Here is a 22,428-nt window from a genome sequence, read left to right on the forward strand (position 1 = left end):
AACACAGATCCAACACAGAGTATCAATTTATACTGTAAAAAAATATTAATAATTTGTATTGGCAAAATCAATCACTGTGTCCAGTTGTCAATAAATTAAAAGACAATAAAATATATTAAATTGTTCAGGATTTGGTTGGACAGATATAATTATCAACGGTATACATGGGTAATGATCTCTGGAGAATCGAAAGGTGTATCACTCTGTCGACGTTGTTCATAAAGAGGAAGTTTAGACCAATCAAATGAAGTGTAAAGTGTGACCGATTTCTTCCTACGACGAGCGTTTATTGCATCTTCTAGTGTTTCATAAGGAGGACTGTAAAAAACATCCATAAATTCAACTTCCTGAGATATCAAGTTCTTAAAACATGACTAAAATTTGACGACAATTGTCGGAATGTATTTCTTTAAGTAGACTAGCTGGTATAACAAATCCATTACAAATGCAAATTAACTTACTTATCTCTAATAAAGCTGTTCCCATATTCTGTAGGATCTACAACATGAGACAATGCATTATGAGAATTATATCATTAAACTCAATGTTACTATCATATCACATTTGGGGCCAAATTTTTTAACTAACTCCTATAAAGGTTGCAGTGTTAAAATTTACATGCTTTCAATTTGTAGTTCCACTCTGTCTATCAGCAAACTTAAGTGTGTAATTTCATTCTCAAATTAATTGAGTCTTTTTCATTTTTGGTTGAGATTTTAAATTGCAAAATTTTGCATAACTTTATTACATGTTTATCCAATGTTATGATGTATCACAACTCTAATTTCAGGTACATATTCTAATGCTCAAAATGATTGAATTTTCATTCAAAACAAAATATGGGTTAATTTATATGGATTTCCAAAACAGTAAAAAAAAATCTGTTGCATCAAGTATTCTTTTACCGAGGGTTAATCTGTTGACTTTATCACTACTGGGATGGTATATCATGGGAGGACCCTCAGATCTCCGCCCAAATGCCACTGTCTCCCGGATTTTCTCCTGCTCCTGATCGTAAATTTTCCTGGCTGTATCTCTCTCCTTCTTACTAACCTCTGGAACAATTCAGAAAATAAACAACAAATGAGAATGTACAACAATCCCTATTCTATAGGAGTACTTGATATTGCAAATTGACTCATAGATAACAAATCATAAGAAAATCGACTTCAAGAGTGGACTACAGATCAAGAGTTTTTTTACCAGTATTTCAGCTATATAAAAACATAGGTACCGGTAATCAGAGATTACAGAGCTCACCTCAATGAATGTTGTCTTTAAGTAAGGCGAAGTCCCACACTAAACTAATAATTTAGTAGTGTGCATCCCTAGATGCAACATTTATGCAATTTTAGTCTGATAGGGCCTAAAGTTACTTGGGAAAGGACTTATCTAAAAACTTTAAACTAGTCACTCATCCAGAAAATTTAAGTCAAATCCAGCATCGAAGCATGTTTGAGAGTGTTCATCCCTTGATGCATCATCCATGCAAGTTTGGTTCAGATAGGCATTTTAGTTACTTGGAAATGAGATCTGCTCCAAAAACTTGAACCTGGTCACTCATCTGGAAAATGTAGGTCAGATCCAGCATCTAAAGCAAGTCCAGTAGTGTGCATCCTTAAGTGTATCATCCAAGCAAGTTTGGTCAATATAGGGCCTACAGTTACTTGGAAATGAGACCTGCTCCAAAAACTTTAACCTGCTCCAAAACATTAACTGGTCATTCTTTAGCTGAAATTGCAGCATCTGAAACCTTGACTGATACAATGAAACACACTAGAAGCATCCTCCATGCATCTCTGATTAATATAGGGCACAGAAGTATTTGAAAAGAAAACTGCTCCAAAAACTTTAACCTGGGACGCCGACACCGAGGGTATTACATAAGCTCCCCCAACTTCATTGAGCATGTTGAGGTGAGCTAAAAAAAAGAGTGATTTTGTTTCACTCTGGGTGCTTTTCAAGAAACTTTGTGAGAATAATTCCTCTTCCTCACAATCCATATATTTAGGAAACTACAGTATCTACACGTATCATATGAGGGTTGTTCAATATGTATTGTATGATATCTCAAAAGCAAACTCAAATAGTGAAATGAACATTACATCCCTTCAAATTATTCTCCCCAGTTTGAAATACAGAATTTCAATCTCTAAATCCATTTCTGAAATTCATCAAGGTACATTGATTTAGGTAGACCTCTAAGGCACTGACTGATGGCTGAGCCAAGGGCTTGTCAGGACTTGTAGTGACAACCAGATAAGAACTTTTTTAAGTTTTGGAAAAAAGAAAAAGTCGCATGGGGCTAGATCTGGAGAGTATGGTGAGTGTGGCAAGATAGTAACCTTCTCAGACTTAAAACTGCTACACAAGCTCAGATGTATGGGATGGAGCATTATCTTGAAGTAGACGAACATGCCTAAATCCTGACACAGGGCATCATTTATGATTCATAATATTTCTTGAGCTTTTTTAGTACATGTATGACATCTCAGTAATACCGACCTGCAACACTTTTGCCCTTCTGCACCAGAATTTGTATGGCTATAACATCACATGAGAAGAATATGCAATAAAAAAACCTTTGTGCTGATGGTTTTGGCAACTACAGGCCATCTACCATTTTTAGTCAGCCATATTTTGTTTCCAATTTTTCTCACTGGTTCGAAATAGTGAACCCATGTTTCATCACCAGTAACAATGTTTGCAAATTAATATTGTCTTTGATTGAATTTGGGAAACATTTTGAGCAATTGCTTAGCGGTTTGTACTTGTATCTGTTTTTGGTCATCTGTCAATTTATGTGGTATCCATCTGGCAGAAATCTTTTGTACTTTCAAAATATGCTTCATAATAAAATGCACCCATGATAGTGATATGCCAACAGCTTTGGCAATATCACAAATTGTGTATCTGCCATCACTTTCAATTATTTCCCCGACTTTTGAGACATTTGTCTTACCTGTTACGGTCACAGGTAAGTTTTGTTAAAATGTACAATACAATTTGCCCTTCGGTAACTACCCTTACCTTGTCTGTCTAGAAGTTGTATGAAGGGGATTGAGTTTATGACAAAGATCCTGTATTCTTCCTTGCCTTGTCTGTCTAGAAGCTGTATGGAGGGATTGAGTTTATGACAAAGATTCTGTAACCATCCTTTCCTTGTCTGTCTAGAAACTGAATGGAGGAGATTGGGTTTATGCTTACCTTGTCTGTCTAGTAGCTGTATGGAGGAGATTGAGTATATACTTACCTGGTCTGTCTAGTAGCTGTATGGAGGAGATTGAGTATATACTTACCTTGTCTGTCTAGTAGCTGTATGGAGGAGATTGAGTATATACTTACCTTGTCTGTCTAGTAGCTGTATGGAGGAGATTGAGTATATACTTACCTTGTCTGTCTAGTAGCTGTATGGAGGGGATTGAGTATATACTTACCTGGTCTGTCTAGTAGCTGTATGGAGGAGATTGAGTATATACTTACCTTGTCTGTCTAGTAGCTGTATGGAGGAGATTGAGTATATACTTACCTTGTCTGTCTAGTAGCTGTATGGAGGGGATTGAGTATATACTTACCTGGTCTGTCTAGTAGCTGTATGGAGGGGATTGAGTATATACTTACCTTGTCTGTCTAGTAGCTGTATGGAGGAGATTGAGTATATACTTACCTTGTCTGTCTAGTAGCTGTATGGAGGGGATTGAGTATATACTTACCTTGTCTGTCTAGTAGCTGTATGGAGGAGATTGAGTATATACTTACCTTGTCTGTCTAGTAGCTGTATGGAGGAGATTGAGTATATACTTACCTTGTCTGTCTAGTAGCTGTATGGAGGAGATTGAGTATATACTTACCTTGTCTGTCTAGTAGCTGTATGGAGGAGATTGAGTATATACTTACCTTGTCTGTCTAGTAGCTGTATGGAGGAGATTGAGTATATACTTACCTGGTCTGTCTAGTAGCTGTATGGAGGAGATTGAGTATATACTTACCTTGTCTGTCTAGTAGCTGTATGGAGGAGATTGAGTATATACTTACCTTGTCTGTCTAGTAGCTGTATGGAGGAGATTGAGTATATACTTACCTTGTCTGTCTAGTAGCTGTATGGAGGAGATTGAGTATATACTTACCTGGTCTGTCTAGTAGCTGTATGGAGGGGATTGAGTATATACTTACCTTGTCTGTCTAGTAGCTGTATGGAGGGGATTGAGTATATACTTACCTTGTCTGTCTAGTAGCTGTATGGAGGGGATTGAGTATATACTTACCTTGTCTGTCTAGAAGCTGTATGGAGGAGATTGAGTATATACTTACCTGGTCTGTCTAGAAGCTGTATGGAGGGGATTGAGTTTATGCTTACCTTGTCTGTCTAGAAGTTGTATGGAGGAGATTGAGTTTATGCCTACCTTGTCTGTCTAGAAGCTGTATGGAGGGGATTGAGTTTATGCTTACCTTGTCTGTCTAGAAGTTGTATGGAGGAGATTGAGTTTATGCTTACCTTGTCTGTCCAGAAGCTGTATGGAGGGGATTGAGTTTATGCTTACCTTGTCTGTCTAGAAGTTGCATGGAGGGGATTGAGTTTATGCTTACCTTGTCTGTCTAGAAGCTGTATGGAGGGGATTGAGTTTATGCTTACCTTGTCTGTCTAGAAGCTGTATAGAGAGGACTGAGTTTATGCTTACCTTGTCTGTCTAGAAGCTGTATGGAGGGGATTGAGTTTATGACAAAGATTCTGTAATCTGGCTCCTGTGCCACAGGATTGTTAAATAAATCTGTCACAAAGAGATTAAACCTGAGTGAATATTACAGTAACAAAAGAGTGAAGCATTTCATTAATATTTCACACATTTCAAGGCAATTCTACAGGAAAGATAAACATCTCTTGCTATATATTTGTACTAGTATATAATTTCAATATAATGATTTTATCAGCTTTATTTTTACTTGTATGAATTGTATCTGAATTTCAATGTTCCCATAAATCCTTGAAATAAAGAGCATTTAATTTTATGAACATTAATAGACTAAGAGGTAAATAAAATGACTGCATTCTAATCTATAAAATTTGACAAAATTTTTTCTAACATCAACCAATTTAATTTTTTTTTATTTACACCTCAATTTTTTTTATTATATTTCTACCCTGCAATATTGACTGAAAGTAAATTACATTTTGAGATTAAGCAGAAAAAAAATCTTTTTTATAATTTTTCCACAATGTAATGTAGTTGATGTTTTTCTGAATATACACGTACATGAATGTAACTGTACTTACTAAGTGTGTGAGGTGTTAGCATTTTCTGGAACTCTCTAACAACTTTCTCCAGCTTTGTTAGCTGGTTATTCTGTAGCATCAGAACACGTAAACAGGTCAGGTGACCCAAAGCCCCCGTTATCTCCACCAACTGGTTGTCTTGTAAATGCAGTTCTGCTATGTGAAAGTTGTTGTTTAAAAAATTTACTCGTCTCAACTGGAAAAAGCAGAAACAAAGCTTTGACATATAAATTTAAAGCCCTGAAACAAATATGATATAATTTTAATAACATCAAGAGTTCCATCAACATTCCAATACATGAGTCTCATCCTAACAACGTCAGGGGGCCTGAGTCCACGCTTGGCTGTTGGACCCGACAAACTTCATTCAATATTTTATGGGCTGACTGGAGTGCCATCTTTCTGGAAAATTACAAATCTTGATTGTTTTGTTTTTTTATCTCCTGACCATCAAATTAAACCTCTCAGTGACAAGTACAACCTGTAACATGTGGATTGAGGTGTCAACTGCTTACTTTCTGTTTACCTTTTAATGTAAACTTATGAAAGGTCCTTCTCAAGGAGAGAAGCAAGCCCATAAAATATGGAATGAAATTTGTCGGGGGTATAATGGCCACAAGTGGACTCAGGACTCCTGACGTTGTGAAGATCCATGAATCTTAACTAAACAAATATTGAATCTATTGATAACATAAACTAGTTCTAAGTATGTATTTGTCCTCATATATAAGTTACTTACTATTTTAATTTTTGATATTGTATTACATACCCTGTTTCCATTCAACCAAAGAGTCCTCAGAAATTTATATTTTCCCAAATCTACTACCTCATCTAGTCCCCTGAAAGCAATAATACATGAAAAATTAAAATTAGCCAGTCAGATTACATGGAATGCAAAAATCTTTAACATGCTTGATGCCAACAACCAAGATCTATGGGCTTTTAGTAATACTGCATTTTATTGTCCTTTATCTTAAAGAGATACTGTGTATATATAATAGTACATTAAGAAATCCTTAATTATAAGTATTCATATCCCAATTCCCAATTTCCTTATAAGTTAGTGTATATTTATTTAGAGAATTACTGTTGTGTGTTTGGGGGTATATGGAGTGATAATTGAGTTGATTGTAGTATGCAGTAATTGATTCTTATAAGACTTACATATGTACCATTGTGCTCCTATTGACTTCTCATCCTACAGATCCCAAGGACTATACAATTATTGCTGTTTTTTTTAGGTCAATACTATGATTTAGCCACCATTGAAGTAAAATATTCATTTTGCTACCTGAGAAACTTTGAGGGTGGCTAATTCATTATATTGACTGAAAAATTAACAATAACTGTTCTATTATTAAATGAATCATTAATTAAATGATACAAACTCGTTAAGCAACTTAGCCACCTTTCTTAATTGTTTCATTTGTTGAAGTCCTAGCCAAACGTAGTGAGAGAATTAAGGAAGATAAAATAAATATAACCAGTTGTATTAATCTGGGATTTTTTCACCTACTTTTGGTGCAGTATAGATAAAAAAAATAATCTGATGTTTACCCAAAAAATCAGGTCCAGGTGAAACTAGATATCATTGAGATGGTGGCCATCTCAAAGGGCCCCGCTTTCGGCAACGAACATGAAAATGTAAGGTAGCTGAAAAGGGTTTATTTTGAAGAGGAACATTTGTGTACTATTAAGGGATGTATTGTTTGAGTCTAAAGGGCTTCTGTGTTATCCTTGTTATAATAAAATTGGCACGAAAATCACGAGTGCTCCATACCCTCTATCAAACAACGGCACAAAAATCACGAATGTTGCATATCCTTTATTAGAATTGCTGCATATCCTCTATCAAAATATGGAAGGAAAATCACAAATGTTCCGTACCCTAAGTTAATTGGTAAAGTTTGAGGCTGCCTGGACTTAAGGGAAAGAAATTATGCACCAAACAAAGATTTTAAACAAAGAGGCTACTTTTGACCTTGACCCTTGACCTAGAGACTTCATTCAAGGTCACTGCACATTCATTGACCAGTGACACTCTGTGAGTGAAGTATGAGCCACATTGGACCAAGGGGAAAGAAGATATGCTCCGGACAAGGATTTTTCATACAATTTTGCTATGACCTTAACCTTAGACCTAGAAACATGGTTCAAGGTCACTGCACACCCTTTACCCAAAGGCACTCTGTGGGTGAAGTATAAGCCAGATTGGGCCAAGGAGAGAGAAAATATGCTCTGGACAAGAATTTAAACAGAGAGGCTATTTTTGACCTTGACCCTTGACCTAGAAACTTTGTTCAAGGTCACTGCACATCCATTGACCAGTGGCACTCTGTGAGTGAAGTATGAGCCACATTGGACTAAGAGGAGAGAAGATATGCTCCGGACAAGGATTTTTCATATAATTCTGCTATGACCTTAACCTTAGACCTAGAAACATGGTTCAAGGTCACTGCATACCCTTTACCCAAAGACACTCTGTGAGTGAAATATGAGCCAGATTGGGCCAAGGAGAGAGAAGATATGCTCCGGACAAGAGATCTCGGACAGACAGACAGACTTAAGGACAGACTGATCACTATAGGGAGCCCGCAGAGCGGGACTCTAATAATTTTTCATAACTAATAATATCAATCAGGAAGTTCTCTATCTATTTTTAGACCAATGTAGAAAAAAAAATGCTGTGTTCACCTGGAAGGTCTTGTGCAATTGAACATAACTTAGTAACTGATTTCTAGAAAGTGGGATCTCACCTAATTGGAGAGCTAGAAATTATTCAATAATATAATAAAAGAAATTTATTGAATATTCATTAATGTATTTGCTTTTATCCATTTTTTCCACACAAGCCATGCCTTCTGCATACCATCATACAAATATTCAAAAAAAAAAAAAATTGTTTACACAAATTGAAGCATATTTGCTACTGAGTGAAAAAAAAAGATTTCTTAAATTAATTTTCACATTTATCTTATAATATTTACATTTCCAGTGTCTTTGTCCGAGATAAAATTACAAATTGTAAAAATACTTTATTTCTACATGAATCTACTGGTTCATTGATAGGCACGGTAAAAAAAAATCACGTGCGGGACGGGACAAATAGAGACAGAAGCGGGGCTATTAGCACGGGAATTTGCAGAATCAAGAGCATGTAAATATAAGGAATAACTGTCAGATTTTTTGGATTCATGACGATGATCAATCGATTCATTATGCTTGCGTGATAATTTTATGATAAACACCTTCGGCGTTTATACAAATTATCACGCAAGCCACTCGATTGATCACATCATGAATCCAAAATATTAGACAGTTATTCCTTAATTATTTTCACTTGATTGAAGAATGGGCATGGTTCAGGAGGTCAAAACAATTGGATACAGACAAACAACATTCAGATTTTATTCAGAAAAGTTAAACTGAGTTTCATGCAGACTAATTACTGTATCTTACTTGTTTGCCAGATACAGTTGTTCTACGTCCTTTTCCTTTGTAATATTTCTTTGCTTCAAATATTCTTCTATTGCCTGAAAATAAATTAGGAAAATATCTGGTTTTAGATGGATGTGTCAAATTAAGCACAATTCTGCACCAAAGTAAAAAAAAAAAAAAATCGTCCAAATGGAAGCATTGGAAGGTTGTGACTTAGGATTTTTTAGTTAATAGTTAAAATTTTTTTTACATAAAAAGAGAAGTCAGAATATCTACAAAAAATGTCAAACCTCGCATCTATTTTTAGTGACAGCTCATTTGCATATTTGTCAAAAATCACACTAAATTATAATAAATGGAAAAACTATACAAACTGATCGATTCAAAAAGTGACTTTCTGCCATCAATTTATTTTCAAATTTAGTTTTATTTTCAAAATTATAGTCTTATTTATATAATTAATGATGAAAAATGGAATTCAAATGAATTTTTATTTTTTAAAGGTCTATTTATAGATCCTAAATCAATGAGAATGATTTTTTAGCCAATTTTTGAGATGCTCTTTTTATTTTTCTCAAGACCAACTAAAAAATTAAAATAATTAAGCGTAATCTTTAGAATGATCTTAGGTCTTCTATGTATTAAAATATTAAAAGCTTGGGAAAATAATATCTATGTGTTGTAAATTAACTTTGAATACCATATTTCACTACAATTTCACATAGTATTCTTATTAATAGTCTATTTATTTATCATACTTATAGACTAGCTATTTTTCAATATCTAAAAGAAAAAAAATGAGGATTCTAAATCCAATATATTTTTTAATTAGGAATAACTGATTTAGATACTTCATATAACATTTTATTGCTTATTTTAGCCCCCTGCAACTACATTTCCTGGAGTTAAATTGTTAGAACTCTTTAGTATTATTGGGTAAAAAATGACAGGTGTATCAACATGGCATAAAGAAGGTCATGCATGATCATTTTTTTTATTAACCTAGGGAGTTGTTGTGGAGCATCATTGCACTATGAATGTGGAAAAACTCATTTTTAGGATCTTTGAATGTAAGAAGGAAACAACAAACCAGCTTGAACAAGCAAACAGCCCCAGTGCTAATGCCTTTTATTTTGTATCAGTGTGTAAAAACATGTACACAAGAGAGAACAAAATATTAGTCATGATTTACATCCTATGCTTTAAAATATTGTAAAGGCGTTTTCTTTACTGGAGAGACAGCAAATGTTGTGCACGTATGCGGATAGAAGGATCATCCTAATACAAGCAAGGCCAAAGCAAGTATCATGATACACCTCTACAATATTATAAGCTTGTGCAAAGAACACATGGCTGCACAGCCAAAACATATGCCATTTTGCAGTATAAACTGGTAAGAATTAAGAGCCATTCTCTGTAATGACTTGAACTTTTATATACTAGTAGGAGCTGTGGTATGCATAGTCTCAGAATTTCTCCAAACTCTCTACGATAAAAGTCTAAATTGATACCGTAAACTCAAATCAGGCAAAAATTGGTTGCTACGTGTCATGGTTACCATAGCAACATGTCCTAAAGTTTGAAAAATGGCATTTTCTAACATGTTCAGAGTCCCACAGTTAAAGTTTGCAGCAATTTAAAGCAAACTAGTGGCAATGACTGTTCCTGAAAGTAGAAGGCCTGGTGTCTTAAATGCATGATAAACATGTTCGGTAAATCAACTTTAACATATGTTACTATTAGGGATGTCAATTTTGTCAATAATTCATATTCGAATATTCAATGAAAGTATTTGAATATATTCGAATATTCGATAAAATAAATAAAATCTGTTTTATTTTAAACATGCATCATCCTACTCTCGTAGGTATACTTTTACAGGAAGTAAAATTGTATGAAGACTTTTGTAGGTGTACAATAAGAAATTCCATTTGATATTTGTCAATGATTGAAATAAATAATTGATTTAAATGTAGAAAAGTATAATTTTAACAAATGAAACGTGTATTTATAGCAGCCGCACCTGAGGAACCAGTCGTTTCACAAAAGGCAAGATAGGAGTAACGGTATACTGTTCAGATTTCAATACGTGTAATAAATTACAATTATCTGCCTGATAAGAGATATGATATTAATCTTTGATACAATGTGAACAAATATTTCCATAGACAACTTTCCTAGGTAATTAACTGTTTTCTGGATAATGAATATAAATTATGTACAACCCAAGATAATCAAGTAATTTACACATTTATTCTGAAATTAAGCCCTTTACAATATTAATTACAGATTAATTCTCTCGGACATTCATTCAATGATCAATTAATTTTATTTTGATAAGTATACTCTTCACGCCTTTTAGATATTCTTAGATTCCATTTGTTGTTCTCGATTCTAGATCTGATCTTACACTGTATCTTTAACTAATAAAAGCTATGAAAGTACGTTTTGTATTATACATAAAGCATTATTGTACAATTCTTTACAACACCTTACTCAAAAAATACATGTAATTTAGAAGATTTATAAGATAAGAAAGTAGTGAAAGAAATCAGTCGATCGAAATTGATCGCTAGTAAATTAAACAGGAATAATTCCAGCACTGTTCTAATCAAAATTTATTAATCACAGTACTTCTTTTTATGAAATCTGAAAAACACCGAATATTCGAATCTTAAATTCATATTCGAATATCAACTCATCGAATGAATATTCGAATGTTCAAATATTCGTTGCCATCCCTAGTTACTATGGAAACAAAGAATTCAAAAGTAATAATTTTGTTCATTTAATTTTATAAAGTCATACACTTAAGAATAAAAACAATTATAGGTTGAAATGCAAGCAAATAATAGACAAGAGATCCTTGTAACATATACCAAGGACAAAATATGATATTTCTTATAGATTGGCAATGGTTGCCATGGTTTTAATACCACGAAGGGATTTTAAATTTACTCTCTTAGTGTTTTAATCTTATCCTATCTTTTAAAAAGCATATTTCTATATAACTGATGATCAATTTTTAAAGGCGTTGGTGTGACCCTAATTTTCACATTTCAAAAAATTGAATTTCAATTCTTTAAATAGTGCATTGCTATGGAAATAAGGCGAAAAAACATGCATAAAAATCTGAAAAATACTCTGTTTCCTTGGATACATACCTTTGTTTGTAGATTCCCTAAACTTTAATGATTGATATATGTGAACAACTAACCTGACTTTCAATTTTGACTACCACCAAATCTCTAACTGGATGCAAAAAGCTGGCACATAGGGTCTAATATTGATATAAAATTAACAAAATCGAACATTTTCTCTTCTTGGTAACCATTGCAACAGTGTTGTATTTTTCAACAAACTTTATCAATATATGACATTCAACTTTAGTTCTACGAGATAAGTACTATTCGAGGTGATTCAAATAATATGTTTCTTGATTAAAAGGTTAGTAAATTCCTAAAGCAGCAAAAAATATTACTTTAAACAACTAATACGTTGTTTCCATGGTTACACTGCAAAGTAGCAATTAATCTCAATTTTTCTTATGTTGTCATTGTTGCAAGGTCCTAAGGATGTATATGTGCCAGTCATGAATTTTATTGTTTATTGAAAACTGCGACCAAAATTTGTTATGTATGGTACGGACAGACACATGGATAAACAGGAAGTTGACATCAGATTCGTACAAAAATGAATTAATCCAATCATATGGCATGCTAAACAAAGTGTGTGCTAAAATTTCAAGCATCTGCGCTGAGTAGTTGCTGAGAAAACTGCAACCAAAATTTGTTACGGACAGACTGACAGATGGACAGACAGACAGACACACACACAAGGGTAAAACAGTATTGGAGAAAGGGTATAAATATTTATACAAATACAATTTTTAAGTGAATTTTGAAAATATTGGTATGTTTTACTGGCTAACACAATTATTTAATGGCATAGCTTAAAGATTTGGAGTCTAAAACTGAAATCACTAATTTTTATTGAAAAGGGAAAGGGGGGGGGGGGGGGAGGGGGTATTATTGTGGTATAAAGAGTCCTTAAATGTAAATTCGGAAATGTAACAACTAAACACCTCAGAGCCATAAAATCAAATCCCCACAAACCAAAATTATTTCAAACTACAAAAATAAAATGATTTTACAGTATATCATTTTACAAAATCCGTTTTTAATTAGTAAGATTATAAGAAAAAAAAGTATGATAATAGTTTTTAAAAACCCAGATTTTAATAAAAACCATATCTTTGATTTTTACTTATGTACCTCGACATATGTCAGAATTATACCATTATGAATCTACATGGATGTATGAAAATTAAGTTCTATGATTTGAAAAAATAATTGCTAAACTCCCTTATAGAGTCTTTTATATAGCATTTCATATCAGTATTTTGATAATTCAAAAATGTTATTTTTACAAGAGTGTGCCAATTTAAAATTGACAGAATGCAAACAACTTATTGGAGGCTCAAATGTACATGACTGTGTTCAAGTCTTATATATGAATGGTGATGTAATAGAGTCCTCTTGAATTTAACTACATGTAAATTCAATTTTTTTTTAGTTATAGAGAAACTATCCTACAAAAATGTAAGAAACAGTATCAATCAATATGATTGTTGAAAATCTGCAAGCAAGCCAACACAATTTATCATGAATTCATTCAATTCCTAAACAATTGGCAAAATGCCAATCCTATTGAGAGTAATTTTTGACATTTTTATTTTAATTTTCAATTTCAATATTTTTTTTTTCTAATTTCAATTATGGTTTTAAAGAAAACGATAAAATTTTTCCTTATCTAAGAACAAGTATTAATAATTTAAAATTCTATATCTGACTTTGTTACCCATTTGAGTTTGAAGAATTTTTTTGAAAATTGGCAATTTGTAAATCTCTATATCATAATAAATTATTAGACCCCAAGCTTAATGTTTTGCAAAGATAATGTTTAGAGATATATTTGACAATAAGATCAAAAATTTAAATTTTGTAGCTTGGTCTTGGACGATTTTGGTCATTCAATATATAATAATTTTGCCAATTCTTCAACATTGGCATTGTGCCAATTTTTAAGAGTTGTCTACCCTTTGATATGTTGCATATTTGATTATGATAAATGTCAGTTTTAGAAGAACATAGTCATATGTTACTTTAAAATACCTTAAAGGAAATGGAAATTTGATTTCGAGTAAAATAAATCAAATGTGATTTTTACCATTTTGCTTGAATTATTTATTAAGTGCATTTGCACATAAATGTGCAGGTGGCGCTTCCTATGGCTGCCATGTTGGATGATGGGGAAATTTTTTTTGGCGTTTTTCCATTACATGTTATGAAGTCTAACTACCCACCAAATTTCAAGATATGACAACCTTCGATTTGGACAGTATTGCATAGTTTTCTTGCAGACTGGCTCTTAATAACACAATTAATAGTCTATAGTAAATTAAAATAGAAGTTGTTAATTTTGAAAGCTTTGACTTATATGGGATTGACAAAATATTCTTATAAACCTACTTAACAAGTATAAAGAATTCAATCTGCCTTTACCTCATTTATTGAGGAAATATAGAAACTGGAAATAACATAATTATATATTGCAATTTTGAATAGAAACTGGGTCCTTTTACAGGAACTGTATGCTGAGGATATTATTTTCAGCAGTAAATTGCCTATATCTATCTACAAGTACCTGTTTTCTCACGATGAATTTTTTTTTTGTATTTGGTTACTTGTTTTACTATCGCCAAGCCACATTCCAAAGGGCTAAGATTCTATGTAATATACAAGTCTGCAGGAACAATCTCTCTTGATGAAGCTTTAAATTTTTATCTGGAATTACCTATATTGTCATAAGCCATTCAAAATAGCTAAAAAATTTTCACAATTATGCCTTTTATATGGAATAGACAAAGAGGGAAAAATATGTGACAGTCTGTAACTGCTCATGTTTGTACCATGACTTATTCAAATGAAATCCAAAAAATTAAGAAAAGATAGTTTGAATATTGCTTCATACCTCTCACACCACTACATGCATTAGGACTGGGTAGTACATACAAATTGGGAAAAATGATGAGCTTATGGGGAATATGTGGAAAATCATTTTACATTAAAATCATTATATGTTTGTTTCTGTTGTTTGTTATTGCCCTGTCAGGGAAGGAACTCAGACCCCCTTCTACTTTTTTAATGTCCTCTGCTATTTCAATTTCTAAGGACAAACCTGAAGATATTAGGGCTGTGTATAGAGCAAAAAATTTTGATACGATACAACTATATTTTTTAAAGTAATATGCGATATATTGGATTCTTTAACAAGTCTATCAAAAAAAGTCTTGTAAATCATTTAATACATAAATTTAAAAAAAAAAAAAAAAAGAGTGTTTTATAACCCATTTCGAAGTTCTTGTCTCACTGTCATTACAAAATACACTTCAAATTCAGACTTTTAATGACTGTAAACACCAACATATTAAAATACAGTTGTCTGTGTACTTCAATTGTAAAAATTATTTAAGATGTGCTATTTCATTAATGTTTATATCATTATTGATCAATTTCAATTCAAAACAGTTAAGGTCAAGATCTAGTAAATGAAAAGAGCCTACAGATTTCTCAAACTTGAGAAATAAATTCCTTTTATGATGCTTTATAACTAAAGCTCGGTCAAATAAAGTGTATCGGGGCATAATTTGTAGGAAAACAAGACGAAAAATCACTTTGTAAACTGTCATTTTCAATGAAAAATTAAGAAAGCCAGTCATGAATATGGGAGTTTTTTCCATATCAGACAAAGGAAATGTATCAAGATTGCCTACAGTCTCTCAGAAAACGGTAATTTGTATGTTCTTAGCCTCTTTTAAAAAATACTGTAAAATTGAATATAGGCATCGGGATTACTTTTCAAATGATTTCAAATTGAATGCCATGAAAATACTTTATTTTCTTCATAATTCTATTTGAGCTGTAAAGTACGGGAAAAGGAAAGTTTAAATTGTTTATGATGTCATAATGGATCTAGCACCAAAAACACAGTCTAAAGTCATTTACTAGATCTTGACCTTAAAATATAATCTTTGGTAATTGAAATTCCCAACTTTTTCTCAGGATTATAAGAAAAACTGCATGCCTGATATGCATTGGAATTTATTTTTTCGATACGATACATTCTTGAATATTGGTACGTATCGATATATCAAAATATTGACACAGCCCAAAAAGACATCTTTAAATAATCAAATATATCTTCAATGTTTGAGTTTATATTTGGTGTACCTCTTATAGCAAGCGCAGCTAGTGGTGTGAAGTGTCGCTTGTCACTGCGAGCTCTAAAAACAAAGCATGCATGGTCCAAGAAAAAAATTTGGACAGTGCACATTGATCTAAACATTTTTTTTTCTGCAGTAAACTCAATACCCATAATGCTCCATAAATTGCATATGGTGCTCAAACAAATTGTCATGATATAACCAAACAAATGTTTACAATAAAAGATAGACTAACCTTGATTAAAAGGATATTGTAGATAGATGGTGGATATAATATTCTTTCAGGGCTAGACAAATAGCATTGCCCAACGCCCGGGACAGCCAATTCGTTTGGCAGGCAAGATATTTGATAAGTGGTACTTGCCTGCAGATAAGTGCTTTTCCAGTTAACAAATATTCATGCATTGTAAAAAATTCACACAAGACATAAATCATGGCAGCTATCGATGTCATGTAAAAAAGGTTGAAGAGGATCTTAGACCTTTTTATTTTCAAAATGTAAAACTCATACTATAAATACACATGATGCAAACTGGTACTAAAACTGGAGCTGTTGACTGGCGATCATGTACACACAGTCATGAAGTTGATTGCTCAATCGACATTGAGGAGTGTTTTTCATAATAAAACAATACAGATATTATTTTTTGTTTTCTATGGCTATCCAATAATCCGGCCACCGCTGCGCTCGCCCAAACGGCCACACTATCAACATATGATAATTTTAATCAAGAAATAATTGTTTGGTTACTAATCAATTGCTTATTAAACCCCAAAACATACAACTTTGATAAGAAATTCACCCGAAGAAACATTTGAAATGGAACCTTTTCAAGCATTGCTTACAGAAAAAAAATCAGTTGTGAGAGGAGTATCATGAATGTACGAAACTGTAAATTTTTGTATATTTTGAAGAAAAGGTGCACATTTAAGAAAAATATGTTAAAATTAATAGTTTACAGGTCCCTGCTATATAATCGAAATCCCAACCTATTATAATCTCCTAATTTACGACATGTTAGTGCTTGGATACGTGAAATGAAAAATTAATCATTCTGATCGTAGGCTTATTCATTTTGATATGCAAGAATAATAGAAAAAATCGTGTGTTTTACAAACCTTTTCTGAACCCGCCATTTTCGGTTGCTAAAACTAACAGAGAAAAGCTAGATCAATTCACAGTTTAGTAATTTTAAAATAGTTAAACTTTCTCTATTAAGCTATGATAAAAATATGTTCCATATAAAAAATACACAGAAAAATATTAAACATAGCAAATAATTGATGAAAACAAAAAGAAAAAAAAATATTTAAAAAATCGAAACTGTGCATTGAACGTGATTTGGAAAAAAACGGACACGTACAATCTCTTTTATCCCGAAGTACTGTACAAGCACTTGAGTGATCTGCTCTGAGATTTAAAATCAAATAAATTTGAAATATTGAAATATACAGTGTATTTCTCAATCTGTAATCAATCTAAGCGTCCTTTACACATGTCAGATTATTTCTCTGGTATAGATTTAGGCTGAACTCGATCAAAGCGCAAGTAACATTTATCTTTGATATTCCCTTAATTCCCCTATAAGAATATTGTGCGAGGCAATTTATGTAAACAGCGTTGAGGAAAGGAACCTAAATTTTACAGGTTTTAAATTAAAAATAGGAAATTTATTCTTCAGAGAACATTTATATAGGGGCTTAAAAGAAACTGGGGGGGGGGGGGTCCATAATCATATGTCTTAAATATTTATACATTTTACAAATCCGTTTTGTATATCATAAAATATGTCTCATTCCTATTCATTATATATAATCTCCATCTGCTATAATCTCTTTTTCTTTCTTTTATGTCGACATGTTGCTGCTTTCAATTTTGACTAAAAAATAAAACAAATAACAATAATTTTATTTTATTATTTTTTTAAAAAGTAAGAAATAGAAAGCAAAACTTGTGAGTCACGGGTTACTAATTTTTACCCCTATTTCATTGACCACGCAAATAGTGCCAGTTTAAAAATAGAGTTTTTTTCTTCTTAAAATTTTCTGGGATGTATATGGGGCGATTAAGGTTAATTTCAGGGCATATATTGAAATGAGAGAGTCTGAAAAAAATTATAATAATTGGAAATTTTCCCTTTATAAGCGGATCGAGTAGGAAGGATGTAAAGAGGTCCATATTTACCTCTTTCTCAAAGGGAATTAAAGCAAACAATACAGGGTAGGGTTATAGCAAGACTTCAGATTATGGATTCTCTCAAGATTTAATTTTTTTGTTGGATTTGAATCGTTCTAGCTCTGCAAAATTACAGATCGATGAGTTGAAGCCGCTGAGTTTTTTAAAGCATCGTAACTAAGAGTGACGGGGTGGGATTCTTAAAATGGTCATATCTCGGTCATTTTTGGTGCAATTTGGCACTTGAAACACTCATTTGATTCGAAATTTTACGCTCTTTCAGATGGTGTCATTTATTTTCTTCTGCAGTGTGAGCAACATTGTGTTCCTAGGCACATGCCTGTGCAGAGCGCATTGGTGAGACCTATGTGGGGCATGTGTAGAGAAATGTCACTGCAACCAGGCTAGAGCACTGACCTTCGGAACTTGGTAAGCAATGTGCAAAGTACATATACATCTAGGTGTCCGAGACAAGATCTGTGCACAGTTTGTCGCTTAACGCCGATAGGATTGAGATAAGTGAGCACAGCACTCAAATTGACTAAATAAAATAAGGCGAATAGGAGAGCTTTATTTTGATGTCATCTGAGGTGTCGGAATGTTGAAAATAGATTCATTGGATGCGGAAAAGAGTATTAAACCGAACCCAATACTCCAAACCGCTTGAAAATCGATGCATAAATGACTTATTAGCGTTTGTTTGAAGTTTTGTTAGAACAATGAATGTTTTTACTGTGACGTCATAGTGGTCTCTTGGATATGCGGAATGAATCGTTACTAAGAGTGACGAGGTGGGATTCTTAAAATGGTCATATCTCGGTCATTTTTGGTGCAATTTGGCACTTGAAACACTCATTTGATTCGAAATTTTACGCTCTTTCAGATGGTGTCATTTATTTTCTTCTGCAGTGTGAGCAACATTGTGTTCCTAGGCACATGCCTGTGTAGAGCGCATTGGTTTGGGGCATGTGTAGAGAAATGTTTTCTTTAAATGGTCATATCTCTGTCATATTTCGTGCGTTTAGGTAACACTCATCATGCACACATTTTTTAATTTAGATTTAAAATCTAAATCACAGTTCCGACTTTATCAGGGATATCGATCCAACAGTAATTTCTATTGTGGGAAAATAACTTTTGTAAGCAAGTCACTTACATGAAATTATTTTATGTTTAGGATATGCAATGATTGTTTATTTAAAGCTTTGTTTGCATGTTTCATTTTTGAAAACTAATGAGCAGTATTTTAATAATTTGTATTTTGGACCTTTGATTATTAGATCATATTTTCTGATTAGCACATTTGGTATTTCCTTTGTTTTCTTGGTTTTATATAGCATTTTGACTGTTTAAAGCCAAGATTTCATTAATTATCGGGTTAATATCAAGATAACGTTTTACAAAAGAACTTACGACTAAGACCAACATTTAATTCTGCATATAACTTTTTAACTTCTATTATATTGAAAATAGCTTTTATCTTTTTGAAAGGAATGTAGTAAATATTTTTGCACTAGCAATTTTAAACAGAATCATTAATTTTGCAAAATTTTACAATCAACTTAAGTTTTTGGTCTTAGTTGTAAGTTCTTTTGTAAAACGGGCCCCAGTTCTCTTGTATTAGCATTTTAAAAGGTGTGATCTGAACTCCAGAAGAATGATATAGCTGATGGGTGTTGTCTAAATGCACTTGAGCATCACTACCTTTTCCGGACACATGTATATCCAAAGGAAACCGCTTCAAGGAATTTCATATTCAGCATGTTGAATCATATATTAAGCCTCAAAAGATATTCCAATGTTTGCACGGTCACAGCGCTCACCCCATATCAGTCTTTAAAGGTTTTATCAAGGGTGAATGTATAAAACATGTACGAAATACAAGTGACTAGGGAATATTGCATAAAGAACTTCAAAACGATGTCAATATTAAAAAGTAATGAGAAAAATCGCACCACTGTGTCGGGTACTCTAAATTTAGAACTGTGTGACTGATGAATATTGCTTAAATGTACTCAACTGAGGTTTCGGAATGTTGAAAATAATTTGATGTGGAAAAGAGTATTAAACTAAATACTCCTGTAATTATACCTCTTCAGAATTGGTGTTTTAGCTAACCGTTTATGAATTATTTTATTGTGACCCCATAGTGAGGTAAGTATTGTCTTAGAAATCCTGAATGAATAGGTACTATGATTGATGGGTTGGGATTCCTTCAATTGTCATTTATCAATCATTTTATGCTTGAGATCTAGATGATGGTATTTTTTGTTTTACGCAATGTGAGAAACATTCTGATCCTAGGCACATGCCTGTTCAGAACACATTCGAAAGACATGTGCTGGTGTTGTGTAGGGATTTGGCACTGACTATTATGGTAGAAATTTGACGTTCAAAGCTTGGAAAGTTAAGTGTGCAGATCTAAAATACATCTACAATGTACATATAAATCAAGGAGTTTGAGATGAGGTCTGTGCCTAATTTGTCTTTTCATTGAGATAACTGATTGTAGGACTAAAATCATAGAAAAATACCATGCTAAATAAACGTTCATTTCATGGTACCTACTACCGGAAGTTCATATTGAGAAAACTGGTAAACGTTGTATAAATTGATTCTGATTTCTTAATTCTGACTGTTGAATTTTGTTGCCTTTTACTTTTTGATTTTCTGATTTCATAATTTTTATGTTCCTTATGTTATAATCGAAGATTCGGGGGCACATATTTTGGTCTCTCCATCTGTCTGTTTATCTTTTTGTTAATCTGCCTGCAAAAACTTTAACCTTGTCCATAAGATTTAAATTGTTAGTTTTAGTGTTTTTATATTTTACATGTTTATTTCTTCTGACAAGACCTTTCTTTCGCAACCAACATATTTAACCTCTTGATCGTGACCTTTGAGTTTGACGTGTTTTCACAAAATAAAGCAAACTTTAATCTTGACCATTATTTTTGAACAGTTAGAGCTAGGGTTTTTACATTTCACATGTGTATTTCATGTGTCCAGACCTTTTTTTGGGTACCTAATTTTTTTTTTTACATTTCGTTCTTGAACTTTGAGTTTGTCTTCTTTTGAAAAACCTTGTGCACAACTTTTGAACAGCGGGTGCTGGGAGTTTAATATATAACATTTGTTATTGCTTATTAATGTTCGCAGTACCAACAATTTTGACCTCATAACATCGACGCTGGAGAATGACCTACTTTTTGAATCCTCCTTGGCCTTATTTCTGACTGGTTGGTACACATGTACTAAGTCTTTTGTATTTCACATGTGTATTCCTTGTGACAAGACCTTTCGTTGGACATTGAACTCTTACCTTGACTTTGACATTTGACCTACATTAATTTTGCAAAACTTAAACCTTGGTCTTGAGCTGCCCTACGGGGGCATCCGTGTTTTAGAAGCACGTCTTCTTTATCTACATCTTCTTTAAATTATAAATTGTGTTAAGTGCATGACAATGATATAATATGCGTGCAATTTATGCGTGTGGCGTTTGCAGTATATTTTTGAACATTTCTAAAAACGTTACATGAAGTTGTGGGTTTATAAAGAAGTCGACTTGATGTTGATGTCAATACAAGTTTGTGTCTGAATAAGATTAATTGTAATGTATTTTAACAATCTGCGGACGTAAATGTTTGCGAGTGTGGAAATTAATAAGATACGGAGTAAGTGCCAAAGGAACAATGAAGAGCATGTTTTTAAAGCTTATTGAGAAAAACGGAAGCGAAGAGTTTGAAGGCTCTTTAAAACGTAAATTTATTGAAAATATCTGACTATTTTCTTTATTTTATGCATCTATGACACATTCAGTAGAACAAAATTAAAAAAAGTGGATGTGGGTAACAGTTAAAATGGTTTTTCTCCTAAGCTCTCAATTGCAAAGCCATAGATGGCGTATTTTTTATTATCAATTCAGATAACCAAACTTAAAAAGATTTTTCTATTTGTTATATTACTTTATATAAAGATAAGAACTTTCTGTAGATTATACAATTTAAATCAATTGTGTTTCAAAGATTTAAAAATTTCAAAAAATAAACAATTTATTTACCGACTCCACATTTAAATAACAGACAAAGTTTAAAGTCAATTAATCTATATAAACGTGAGGTTATTTAAGTTAAATATCGGTTAAATCTTGAATTTGAATGTAAATAACATTTATCATGTATATCTACACTCAATCTCGTATTATTATTATTTTTAGCTTAGAAACGCCATATATAGCTTTAACCATTACCCTAA

General features: G+C 32.7%; 1 protein-coding gene across 1 annotated transcript; it reads right to left on the bottom strand.

Moving 5' to 3' along the window:
- On the bottom strand, positions 1 to 17,165 carry LOC133175801 (leucine-rich repeat-containing protein 72-like). The gene is made up of 8 exons (XM_061310916.1): positions 17,115 to 17,165; positions 8,732 to 8,805; positions 6,042 to 6,111; positions 5,273 to 5,468; positions 4,680 to 4,769; positions 906 to 1,055; positions 462 to 498; positions 1 to 318 (listed from the first exon to the last, which is right to left on the bottom strand). Exons 1-8 carry the CDS (start codon positions 17,130 to 17,132, stop codon positions 153 to 155), a joined length of 801 nt encoding a protein of 266 aa, XP_061166900.1. The 5' UTR covers positions 17,133 to 17,165; the 3' UTR covers positions 1 to 152.
- Between the last annotated feature and the right edge of the window lie 5,263 nt (positions 17,166 to 22,428).

The sequence above is a fragment of the Saccostrea echinata genome, unplaced genomic scaffold (assembly GCF_033153115.1).
Source record: "Saccostrea echinata isolate AGI-Se365-2 ecotype Australia unplaced genomic scaffold, CSIRO_AGI_Sech_v1 ptg000064l, whole genome shotgun sequence".
Taxonomy (NCBI): Eukaryota; Metazoa; Mollusca; class Bivalvia; order Ostreida; family Ostreidae; genus Saccostrea; species Saccostrea echinata.

What these genes read in the sequence shown, in the direction of transcription:
- LOC133175801 (XM_061310916.1), bottom strand. An exon ending in GCTAACACCTCACACACTTA is followed by an intron (nt 4,770 to 5,272) that starts GTAAGTACAGTT and finishes TCTTTGTGACAG; the next exon opens with ATTTATTTAACAATCCTGTG. An exon ending in AGTCAACAGATTAACCCTCG is followed by an intron (nt 499 to 905) that starts GTAAAAGAATAC and finishes CTCATGTTGTAG; the next exon opens with ATCCTACAGAATATGGGAAC.